The sequence below is a fragment of the Phoxinus phoxinus genome (genome assembly GCF_949152265.1).
Source record: "Phoxinus phoxinus genome assembly, chromosome: 10".
Classification (NCBI taxonomy): domain Eukaryota; kingdom Metazoa; phylum Chordata; class Actinopteri; order Cypriniformes; family Leuciscidae; genus Phoxinus; species Phoxinus phoxinus.
Window position 1 is genome coordinate 11,226,880 of NC_136885.1, and position 13,070 is coordinate 11,239,949.

General features: G+C 41.5%; 1 protein-coding gene across 1 annotated transcript; it reads right to left on the reverse strand.

Moving 5' to 3' along the window:
- Nucleotides 1-3,846: 3,846 nt before the first annotated feature.
- On the reverse strand, nucleotides 3,847-7,710 carry LOC307006202 (C-C chemokine receptor type 4). Its single transcript, XM_079626946.1, has 2 exons — nucleotides 7,512-7,710; nucleotides 3,847-5,685 (listed from the first exon to the last, which is right to left on the reverse strand). Exons 1-2 carry the CDS (start codon nucleotides 7,532-7,534, stop codon nucleotides 4,635-4,637), a joined length of 1,074 nt encoding a protein of 357 aa, XP_079483072.1. The 5' UTR covers nucleotides 7,535-7,710; the 3' UTR covers nucleotides 3,847-4,634.
- Nucleotides 7,711-13,070: the final 5,360 nt, after the last annotated feature.

Sequence of the window (13,070 nt, forward strand, 5' to 3'; positions counted from 1 at the left end):
AAAAAAAGATGCAAGGGAGTATATTACAGTTTTTCTCGATTGCTTAAACAGATTTCTTGAAACTATGCCTCGTATTCTCAAAACAGTAAACACAAATCCATAACGTCTCACCCAATTCTCCAAACTTCCTATTTTCAGGTCAAAATGAAGCTTTACACTCAAAACCATTCACTCTTGCTGAAAAAACAAACTTTGCCTTCAGACAGGACACACAAGCCCTCAAAATAACACACACAACAACATAGTCTTACACACTGGTGCAATAAATTCAAAACAACATTTTCAAAACTGGTAAGATATGTTGCTTGTGCTCACACTCTGTGTGACTGTACGACTGCTGGCCTTTTCTTGCAAGAAAATAAACCTCATCAAAGACAATCGGAAATGCTTGTCTCTTATTCAGTGATAGAATTTTGTTTGCCACCACACCTCCTGAAGGTTCTGATGATGGAGGCGACGGTGAAGCAACTCAACTTTGGCCTTACTCGAAGACCAGCCTCCCTCATAGTCATACCATGGATATACTTTGGGACATGGTCACCTGAAGTGGCTTGAATTTCATCCGAGAATGCTTGTCTTCTTGCCCTTCCCTTTGCCCTTCCTCCTCCTCTTCCTCCTCGACCTCTTTCTTCATGTCTTTCTGGATCCATTGTTCCAAAACTCAATAAACTGATTCGGGCCCTTTTATCTATCTATTAAAGGATCTGAGTGACGTTTGTTAAATTTTGACTCTTAGTGTTTTCACCTAGGGAATTGTGTGCTAACTGAGCTGAAGCTGTGCTGACTTGAGAAAACAATAATGAATACTAGTGCTTTCTAAATGGCCACATGGTGTAGGCAATGAGAAATGAAGGGATTTGTGTTTATAGTTTAGTGAAATGGGTGTGCTTTTTGATAAATGGCATTATGGTTTTGAAATTTTAGTTCAAAAGCCTGGTTATAGTGTTTAAGCAATCGAGAAAAACTGTAAAACATGTACAACCTGTCAGCTTACAGGAAAGCCGAACCAGGGTCTAAAACCAGCACGTTTCCTCATTCGTTACTCCTTCTGGGTTATTATCTTATTCTGCAATTCTGCAATGAACCATGTAACTTATGGGTTGAATGGTTGTGCTGTTTATTTAGATGATGTGGTTTGCACTTTTTGAGCGTTTGGCAGAAGCTAGGCTCAAGGTCAACTTGGCAAAGAGTGAATTTGCCAAGGCGACTGTGACCAATTTGGGGAAGGTAGTTGGGCAGGGTTAAGTGCGTCCAGTGCGCATTGATCATTTTCCTCCACCTAACACGAAACGAGAGCTAATGCAGTTTCTGGGTTATGGGGGACTATTACAGAAACTTTTGCCCAAATATTTCTTCAGTGGTAGCTCCTTTGACTGATTTATTGAAGAAAAATATAACATTTGAGTGGACCTTGCAGTTTAAACAAGCTTTTGACAATGTGAAGTTGTTGCTTAGCACTGTCCCTGTGCTGGTTGCCCCACGCATTGGACAGCCTTTTCAGATCCAGGTGGACGCTTGACAAGTTGGGTCTGGAGCTGTACTGTTGCAAACTGATGAACAGGGTATAGAAAGCTTGGGACAAAAAAAGGTTTAGAAAGTTTAAGTCTCACCAGTTGCATTATTCCACTATTGAAAAGGAGGCATTGGCATTGATTTGGGCTTTGCAGTTTTTTAAGTCTATGTAACAAGTGGTATTTTTCCAATTGTGGTATTTTCAGACCACAATCCACTTCAATCTTTGCAGAGCCCAAACCAGCAACTTATTTGATGGTCTCTCTTTTTGCAACCCTATCCTTTGGAGATTCGACACGTACGTACACGTACGGGGTGTGGCAAATGTCTGATGCCTTATCTCGTGGCCCATGTGAGAGTTTTTGGGGTCTAGCGTCTGTTGGCATTTTGGGACATTTCATATGGCATAAATATTATTATTGCACTTTGTGAAACCCATAGAGATATGTAATAAACCTTATTCATTATATCAATCTTTTGTTTTGATTTTCCTATATTGTTGTGTCTCTGCCTCCTGCCATTGAGTCCATCACTCCATCTCGGCTCGTTGACCTGTCGACTTTACCTTGGCTCGTCCCTCCCTTAGCTCCACCTGGGACCATCGTCCTTATGGCTCCAACGGGCTCACTTGTCCCTCTGCCTTTGCCACACACTTACTTCATCCCTCCATCTCTTTGGATCCGTCAGGCTACGCCTTCCTTTCAGCTTCGCCTTGGTCCTCAGTCACACTGGCTCCGCCTCAGTACCCAGGCACCCTAGCTCCACCTCGGATGCTCATCGTTGTGGCTAGCCTTGGTCGTGGATCTCCTGAGTATTCCTTATGGATTGAGACTGTTTTTGTTATCTACTACTTTTGTCGTGCGCTCTCTACAACAACTAGTCATGACAATTTCAGCGCCACTTTGCCAGTCATATTAGAGGCCTGGAACAAGCTTTGACATAGCTACACATTACTACAAGTACTTTCTATATGAATAAAAGCATGCATAATTGTGAAAATGCATAAGTACAATATAACTGTCACCTTAAAAATAAGTGTAACCTAAACTTTTTATGTAAAGTCTATTGGTGACTTCTACTGTATCACTGTAAAAGAGGTGAATTGGTTTATCATGCATTTTGTATCAATATTTTGCACATTTCCTTTTTGACTTCTCAGGAAGCAGCATAGCTGGCATTGTGTTTCATTAAACAGTTTTTTTTTTTTTTTTGAGTTGATCATTCCAGAATGTGGTCTTAACCAAAATATTTGCATGTAGATACAATCACATGTACCTCACAATAAGGAAGTGGTTGTGTGTGATCACAAAGTCCAATCAATGAATGAGCTTACATAATGCGTTTAATCAGATATTCAATATATATGGTTTTGATGGATTTTGATAAGTATTGAATTTCATAGACAGAAATTAAAGTAGATATAGTTCTTGACCATGTTTTTTTGACACATCAAATATTGCTTTAAATTAAACAACTAGCATTTAAATTTGATTGTGTTAGAATAGGCATTATATTACTAAAAATAAGTGGTATTTTACTATAAAATAATTTCATTAATGTTACATTACTATATGTCACAACAGTTTTGGGACAGTTTTTATAAAAGTTACTGTTTGATTAAGTTTTTTGTTGCTTAGGTGTTTAGGTACTTGAAGTAACAGTGTCATGTCAGCAGTCTTAATGTGTGTTTGCATCAGAGCCAAAGAACACAGGAAATCAGCCTCGCTCTGCAGAGCATATCTCTGTGGCTTTCCGCTGTAGCTTTTAAGGTAAAGACAAAGGTTAGGGTGAAGTTACTTCCCCGAAGCATCGCATTTATTATCTCCATTTTACAATAAGCTTTTTTCAATAACTTTGTGAAGTTTTATATATAAGAATGTCAACTAACAGGGAAATAAGTAAAAAAAAAAACAGAGCAAACGTTATAATATAAAACATTGAATTATTTAAAATATATTTTATCAGAAATGTATTCGAATTTATTAGAATATTTGATAATAATTATTATTGAGTGGATTAGATTTTGTTGAAAACAATGACACACTGTGTATGTACTATAAATAGTAATGACATGGTTTCAAAATATGTCCGCATAAAGGTAATAAAATGTCCCTGAAAAAATCAATTCCATGGTGCAAATATATGAAAAGGTTAAGTTCTGCTATGGAGACATGGTCAGAATTGTATCTCAGTATACTGTGAGAAAAAATAGTTAGTTTTGAGATAGTGATGGTAAATGTTTTATGTTAATTATTTTTAAGCTGTTCAATAACTATGTGCCATAAGTGTAAGGGAGGGCTCTTGTGGTAAGAGGTAGCATTACAATATACATTTGATACAGGTGTTTATTTATTTTTTTATTGATGAACATCTTCATATATTTATCACTGTGTTTCAAATAAGTAGTTTAGCACAGACATTATGAACACACAACATTTACAGACAAAGGTCCAGTATAGACTGCACTCAAAATAAAATGCATCAATTCTCCTCTCATATCCTCTTTTAGCCAATGTGAGGGAACATTTTTTTTTTATTGTGTTTGGTTTTGCCCTTGAGGTGTGTGCATGCGTTCGTGCGTACGTGCGTGTGTATGTGTGTGGTTGAGGGTGTTTTTTCTTTTCTTTGTGTGGTTATTGACTGCTGTACAGAACCAGTGATTACATTTTTTTAGCAGGTCATGACGTGAGAGCTTATTGAGAGAAATATTGAGGAACAGATGTGTGTAGGTGACAAATACTTTGGCAAATATGAAAATATTACATTTAATTTAATGCATCGGTTAATTTTTAAGCCAGTGCGAAATACTCTACAGGCACAAGTTTACTCACAAACATTCGAATGGAGAAAGCTGCATTACAGCGTAACTTCTTTGTTTTTTTTTTACAGTGATGATTGTTTTCACTAATTGAGGTAGAATAATTGATATGATATTACCATCATTAAATCAACAAATGTTAGATTGCATTATATAGTGCAATGCATGAATAAAGATTAAAATCTTTATATTTACAAAAACAAAGATTAAATGATGAGCACAATATTTACAAAAACAAAGAAACAGCACCCAAATATTCTGAAACAATATCGGTTTTCTCACAGCATTAGAAAAAAAAAAAACTTTAAACTTGTGTACTTTTGGTGGGAGATGTAAAAAAAAATGCTGTATTGGAAGTTTCGTTCTCTGAAACTTTTGATTGTGTAGATGTTGACTGGTAGGTCTTCAAACATTTAAGATGTCTTGAAAACACACTTATAAGACATTTCCTGAACTTTTCTCCAACAAAAGCATAAATCACCGGATTTACAGAGCAGTGTGTGAGTGCGATCATCTCTGTCCACTCCATGGCTATGTTGATATTACTTTGAGCCTCACAGCTACTTAGAATGTCAAACTCCTGCAAGGTTTTCAGAAACACCACCACATTGTAGGGCACCCAGAAAACCACAAACACGATGACAATGCCTAAGATGAGCTTTATTGCCCGGTCCTTTTTTGAGTTTTTTGTCTTCTTCACAACCATTAGGACCATGAAGTAGCAGTAGGCAATAATGGGCAAAGATATGAACAGTCCTACTGCATTTTCACCAAAGTTACGGAAAAGCTTCCACTTCTGAGACGACCCAGCAGGATAAACTCGCTGACAGCTGGTGTTGTTGTCCTCTTCGACCATTGCTGCAAAGATGGCCTCTGGAAGGGCGGCACAGATCGAAACCATCCATGTAATAAGACTCGCCACAATTCCATAACGCAGCATCTTCGCTCCCAGCACCGCAACGGCATGTACGATGACCAGATAGCGATCCACGCTCATCAGGGTCACGAATAAGATCCCACTGTAAAATCCCACTTGGTATGTACCTGCCATAGCCTTACAGAATGCATTGGCTTTTAAGGAGTGGCCCTGAGCATAGAGAGCCCAGGAAGGCAGTGAGAGGACCATTAGTAGGTCGGACAGGGCCAGATTTAACAGGCAGAGATTTGTCATATTTTTCACATGCATTTTTTTCAAGAGGACCCATAAGACCGTGATGTTGCCAAGAAGGCCAATCACAAAAACTATGTAGAAAATGGCTGCCTTGAGATTTGAATTTAGGTGTGATTTTGCATTATCGCACATGGTTCCGGAAGTATAGTTATAGTTATAGTCATAGTATGATGCTGTATCCATCCTGTAACAAACAGTAAATGTTATTTAGTGAAATATGAATGTCAGTAAATAAAAACAACAATGCTTATACAGTACATGCTGACTAACAATGTATCTGTCACATTGTTAATGTGTTTTGTTCTGTGTTGTGATCTTGTTTCCCCCTGTCTTTGTGATTTTTGGTTTAGTCTTGTTAGTTTTTCCCTGTCTGTTTAATTAGAAATTCCCGACACCTGTGTCTTGTTTATTTTCCCATTAACCCCAGTTCTTTTAAGCCCTGTGTTTTCCCTCAGTGTTTGTTGGTCGTCGTCGTTGTAAGGTAGTGTGTTTTGAAGTCCTTGAGTGTTTTCCTTTGTTCCTGAGAGTTCATTTAATTAATAAACTAAATGCATTCAAGTACCCGTGTCCTCATCTTCGGCATCCTGCACCAAACCTGACAGTATCAATATTTGCTGAGAAAAAAATATAGAAAAAAGTGGCTTGTCTATGTATTGTTTTAAATTGTAATATTTTACTTTAATTATTAATTTGTTATACTTTGTTTTGATTATATGTATTTATTATGATACCATTTGATTTATAATAATTAATTGGTTTAATGCTGTTTTTACTCAATATCACTATATGAGCACCTTTTTTAAAATTAGTTAAAAGTAGTTTGAAAACAAAGTTTATGTTGTTCTTGAGCACAATTAATACAACTAGTAACATGAAACTTTTGTGGACCGAGACCACTCATTTGACAGTATCATGGTTTACTGTTTTTTGAAACCACAGAGAACAATGACACTGGGAGTGGAAACGTGCGATAATGTCATGGTGTGAAAGTAGCTAGGTGTCAGCGAGTTCTAATGCATTCATTAGCAAATCTCCATGATGGGGACTTTTGTAAATCTGGAAACTGAGTCAGAAAACATGTGCCATTTAACTTCTATATACTTTTTACATAAAATATGCATAATAATTTGTAGAGAGTAACTATATTCAATTGCTCTATGCTTAGCCGCTGTGGTTACACTTTATTTCGATGGTCCATTTTAGACATTCTACTAATTATAAGTAACTTTTGTACAAGTCAACTAATTCTCAATAGAGTACTAGCAGACTGTTAGGGTTAATTGACATGTAGCTGCAAAGTTACTTAGAGTCAATAGAACGTATATCTAAATAAAGTGTTAGCAGATATTAAGCAGACAGTCTAGTCTAATGACAGGTAGTTGACCTGTATTTGCAAAGTTATATAGTTAGTGGAAGTTCTAAGGTGGACCTTTGAAATAAAGTGTTACCATTGGCTGTACATCAGACAAAGTTTCATCATGGTATAATTGCATTATAATGGCTGACAGCGATACACTGACATACTACATGAGGTAGGCATTTAAGAAATTCTTCTAATATTTGTAATACAAAATTTGACAGTAAAAACGATTTGGGTTGACTAACCCAAACCTCAAAACTGTCACATGCCGACCTATTTTCTCTCAAAAGTTAGTACATAGAAACAGGAGGTCGCAGTATGCTCTTTAACCACATGCTTTGAAACATCCCACCACAATCCCACTATCACACAATCAAGTGTCTGTGATCTCTCTATAGTGTCTCTATTATTTTTGTTAATAACAGTATAAGACAAATAATTAAAAAAACCTCCCAATACTGATTAGTAATCAACTGAATGGGATAATAATTGCATAAACAACATTGAATGTAATATCATATATTTGTTTTCAAGAGACACGGGTTACATTTTAGTGCCAATCTCTGTAATTTATCGAAATGTGTCATTTAGTTAATGATGGATGTAAACACATGATGAAAATCCAATAAATTAAGAAAAAATCTGTTTACCTGTCGTTATATGATTCCGTCATTTTGACAAATTGCTCTCACTCTTGTTGTTGAGATGTTGAGACTTATGTGGAAGTGATAATTTTCACCCTCTTTCTGTACATTTGCCTTCAGCAAATTTCCTGTAAACTGAAACATGTGCATGTGAGTGTGCTTTTCTTCATAACTGTATCTTGTGAGGCGAAGGTGACATGTGAACACATTTCCTGTCAACGCACTGAGGTTAGCAGGTTTGGATGAACAAAAAGAAATTCCCGGGGAGGAGATAAATCAATAAATCTGAGTCATATAAGTCTGTGACGGCTACTGGATAAATGCTAATATCTGCCCCCACCCACGGCGAATTGAAAGGACAGTTTATATAGATAACCTTAAAAAACAGTGCCATCCCACACCAATTAACAATATGACGAAAATAACTAAATCTGTGCTTTTTCACCTTCAACAGTGAGTCAGTTTTCATGAATTGAACAAATAAAGAGCAAGTGAAACTAATGCTAGATGAATTGAATGATGGAAGAATGTTAGAAAATACATTATGGATAAGTTTCAAACTGTGTCTTTTTTTCCTGCTCGCCATGGTATTTAAAATGCAAACGTCTCTGGTGTAACCCTAGTTCCCTGAGAGGGAACGGAACGCTGCTTTTACGCTTTGGGAACACTTCCGAGTGTTTCGTCATGAAGCACATGTATAATCAGTCCAATGAATGAGCGGGACGTCAGGTGACGTCATAGACCAGGAAACTATAAATCACCCCTGAACGCAGAGCGTGACAGCTTCTGATAAGCCTGAAGCAAGTCGATCAGGGCATGCAGGAAGTATGGCAGGAACCTTAGTTCCTCTCAGGGAACTAAGGTTACATACGTAACCAGAGATGTTCCCTATCAAGGGAACTCCCGCTGCGTTTACGCTGTGGGAACCCCATACCCACTACGCCATAATGACAAGTGCCCGTTCTGTGTGAGTCCTGCGCACACTATGAACCGAGCAACCTCGCCCCCGGAGTGGAGAGGTCTAAATCATAAAATTTGACAAATGTATGCAGTGAGGACCAGCCTGCCGCATTACAAACATCATGAAGGGAAACTCCCGAAATCAAAGCCGTAGAGGCAGCCATACTCATAGAATGAGCACGGACAGCCTTCACCTTTGGCACGGACAGCCTTCACCTTGAGCACGGACCGCTTCATAAGCAAGTGAGATAGCCTCGACTACTAGGGTGAAATATCGTGCCCCTTGCTTGGGACAGCAGGTCCATCCTGACAGGAATCTCCAACGGAGAGCCGTCCAGAAGAGATACTAGGTCCGAGAACCATACTCGGGCCGGCCAATACGGGGCTACTAACAATAGATGAGCCCCTTCCCGGGGAACCCTCTCCAGAACTCTCGGGAGCATTGATACCTGGGGGGAAGGCGTAAAGGTGTGACCTCGGCCACACCTGTACCATGGCATCCAGTCCGAGAGGAGCTGAATGAGTGAGGGAGAACCACAGAGGACAATGGGTTGTATCGTACGACGCGAAAAGATCGATCTGTGCTCGACCAAAGTTCTCCCATAGGAACTCCACCAACTCGGGGTGAAGTCTCCACTCCCCGGGCCTCAGCCCCTGCCTCGAAAGGATATCTGCTCCCACATTCAGATGCCCTGAAATATAAACTGCCCTGAGAGACAGCAATTTCCCCTGGGCCCATAGGAGGATCTGATGAGCCGGTTTGCACAGTATACGAGACCTCAGACCCCCCTGATGGTTGATGTAAAAGACCACCGACATGTTGTCTGATCGGACAAGCACATGGTGGCCTCTGAGGTCTGGCAGGAAGTATTTAATTGCATGAAATACCACCATCATTTCTAGCCGATTTATGTGCCAAGAAAGCTAATGGTCCAGCCAAAGACCTGTCGCCGAGCGGCCACTCATGACCGCCCCCCATCCTGTGAGGGATGCATCCGTCGATAGCGTTAAGCGTCGACGAGAAGCCCCCAACACTGGGCCCTGGGCGAGGAACCAAGGCTTCTTCCACATGACCAAGGCACGTAGGCAGCGTCGCGTGACCTTGATCATGCGGAAAGGATTTCCCCTCGGAGAAAACCTCTTGGTCCTGAGCCACCACTGCAGGGGTCTCATGTACAGAAGGCCAAAAGTTATCACGTTGGACGCAGCTGCCATGAGACCCAACAGTCTCTGAAACTGTTTCACAGTGTGTGACTGGCCTAGTTTTACTCTTTTTACGGTTGTGAGAGTCGCAGAAATACGTGCTGGAGACAATCGTGCTTGCATCGTTGTCGAATCCCACAACACTCCTAGATAAGTGGTCCTCTGAGCTGGGAGGAGCACACTTTTCTTGGTGTTTAACCGTAACCCCAACAACTTTATATGAGACAGAACGACATCTCGATGCCAAACTGCCAACTGCTCGGATTGAGCTAGAATCAACCAGTCTTCGATGTAATTTAATACGTGAATGCCCTGGAGTCTCAGAGGAGCCAGAGCTGCATCCATGCATTTTGTAAATGTGCGGGGTGATAATCCTAGGCCGAACGGAAGAACCCGATATTGGAAAGCAAACCTCAGGAACTTCCTGTGATGAGGATGGATAGACACATGGAAGTACGCGTCCTTCAAGCCTAATGTGACAAACCAGTCCTCGGACTGAATCTGTGACACAATCTGTTTTAGCGTAAGCATTTTGAACTTGAGTTTCTGAACTCTGCTGTTTAAATGACACAGGTCTAGAATCGGACGCAACCCTCCATCCTTCTTCAGAACGATGACGTAATGGCTGTAAAAACCTGACTCTCTGGTGGTAGGAGAAACCTCTATAGCTCCCTTTTGAAGAAGCGTCAGTACTTCCTGCTCCATGACCAGAGCCTGCTCTGGGTCCACTACTGTGGAGAGGACCCCTAGAAATCTGGGTGGACAAGAACCGAACTGAATTCTGTAACCCTTTTCTACCATACGCAGGACCCACTGAGAAATATTTGGCAGAAGTTTCCACAATTCCACGAAGAATTCCAAAATTCCACTAAGGGAACCAGTCTCTCGAGACTGGCCTCTGGATTTGGTTGAACAGTCACTTCGGCGCCCTAAAACGGCGAACCGGCAGGGAACAACCGAACTGACCACTCCACGACCCTCCTCGGAGGATCGTATGGGGACGCTGACACCACGGTGCCCTGTAACGGCGACCCGGCAGGGAACAACCGTTGTGGCAGCGCTGCGACTTTCCTCAGAAAGGAGGGGACCACCTACAGAAGTTTGACACCATAGGCGTCAGGACTTCTTCTTCTTAGACCAAGCCTTCTTAGATATGACAGTCCTCAGATCTTGCCTATCACCAGATGGCCTGGCCTGCGACCGACACCAAGACCCCCCAGGTTGTGGAGGAGCTCGAGTGGTGACGCTACGTTTCTGTTGCACTCTGTGCTGTGAGGAGCTCGTGGACGGCCGAGGCTGCTCTGATTTAATGATTTTACGAACAGCAGTCTCGGGGGCATCAGATCGGCGAGGAAGAAACTTCTGGAACGCTGCAGATTGCTTTTTTGTTTCTTGAAACCTATCAACGACACAATTTATAGCATCGCCGAACAGACTTGAAGGAGAAAGCGGGGCATCCAGAAGAACAGATCTATCTTTATCATTGATTTCAGAAAGATTTAACCATAATTGGTGCTCCGTGGCCACCAGGGCTGCCATAGACCGGCCCACTGATTTGGCCGTCTCCTTGGTGGCACGGAGAGATAAATCTGTCGCGCGGCGCAATTCGAGAATTGCGTCAGCACTAACTTGCTCACTTTGATCGATATCCCTTAGCAGGTCGGCTTGATAAGCTTGCAAAATAGACATAGTATGCAACCACGCTGCTGCCTGACCTGCTGCCGAATACACTTTACCCACAAACGATGATGTAGCTTTTAATGGTTTAGTGGGTAATGTCGGGGCTTTCAGTGTTGACGCACTTCTCTTCAGCCTGAGGCATTGTCACATAACCAAAATCTTTAATACCTTTAACATTGCTATAAATAGATGTTTGGGGATTAAAAATTCTGAAAGATACTGGTTTATTCCACGATTTCGACACCTCAGTGTGGAGATCGGGAAAAAACGGGAGTTCCCGACAGGGATGCTGTGATCTAGATGGGAAATAGCGATCATCTGGTAAACTTTTTTTAGAATCACATTCAGAATCATGAATCAGCCGATATATTTGAGTGGCGTGCCAAAATGCATCTAGTCCTGGTGGACTCCTACTCAGAGTGGTTCAAGCTGGATTACCTCCCCAACATGACCAGCAACACGGTCATTGCGAAGCTGAAGCGACACTTTGCAACGCATGGTGTGTCCCACACCCTCATGACTGATAATGGGACCCAGTTCACTGGAAGGGACTTTGCAGACTTTTCACAAGCATGGGACTTCAAACACATCCGCAGCAGTCCTTATTACCCACAATCTAACGGTCTTGCCGAGCGTGCAGTGATATCGGCGAAGCACCTGCTGGAGAAGTACCACTGTGATGGCACAGACATCCAAGCAGCCATTCTCCACACTCGCAACATTCCCGTGATGGGCTCCCTTCCTCTGCTCAGCGCCTCATGTCCAGGCAAACCAGGACCTTCCTGCCAGCAACCACAGACATGCTCAGGCCAAATCAATGTGGCTGCTGCCATCTCCAAACACAGAATAAGGGGGAAAGTGTATCATGACCGCAGTGCTCATCGCCTCTCTGCACTAGGACCAGGTTAGACAGTCAGAGTACACACTGAACGTGGTTTTGATCAAGTGGCAAGAGTAGAAGGCCCAGCTCAGCAGCCTAATAGCTACGTAATAGCATCACAAGGAAAGAAATATCAGGAACAGGCGACATCTCCTCCGGGTTGATGAAAACCCAACTGCAAGCTTTGAAGAGGATGTGCCATTGAGGTCCACCTCACCAGTACCTGATAGAGAGACTGCCCAAAATGCCAACCCACCACCCACACCTCCTAGTATCAAACTAGTGGTCAAAACTGCTGACTCATCTGAGAGACAGTTGGTGGTGACTCGAGCAGGCAGAGTTAGCCAACCCAATCGGCGTTATCAGGACTATGTCAGTACTGGGCTAAAAAAATAAACTAAAATCAGGACATGAAATGATAACTAGGTGTCCCTTCGTTAACTGAACTAACTTTGTTTGTTTGTTTATACTCACCATACTTTCACCATACTTTTAATGTTTTGTGCCACCTTTTGTTCTGTGGTAGGCGGGCTGATAATAAGATCATTTCTGTACGTGTTTTGTTCCAGTTTGTTATGTGGGCTGTGTTAAGTTTATTTACATCCTATCTGGAAGAAAGGGGATGTAGAGTTGTGGCACTATCACTTTAAATATCAGTGTTGATGTTAACGTCACCGTTACCGAACGCACTTCAAAATGGCGGCAGGGATTCCCCCGAGGGGAAGTGCTTAGGGAAGTTCACAATACAACTCCATAAAAGTATGTACTCTTTTTGTGAAGAAAAAGTAGAAACTTTTGAGTGTGTAGCAAAAGAGTACAAAAGCTTTGGGACATACTGTCAA

What these genes read in the sequence shown, in the direction of transcription:
- LOC307006202 (XM_079626946.1), bottom strand. Translation starts at nt 7,534, where the DNA reads ATGACGGAATCATATAACGACAG. An exon ending in ACGGAATCATATAACGACAG is followed by an intron (nt 5,686 to 7,511) that starts GTAAACAGATTT and finishes TGTTTGTTACAG; the next exon opens with GATGGATACAGCATCATACT.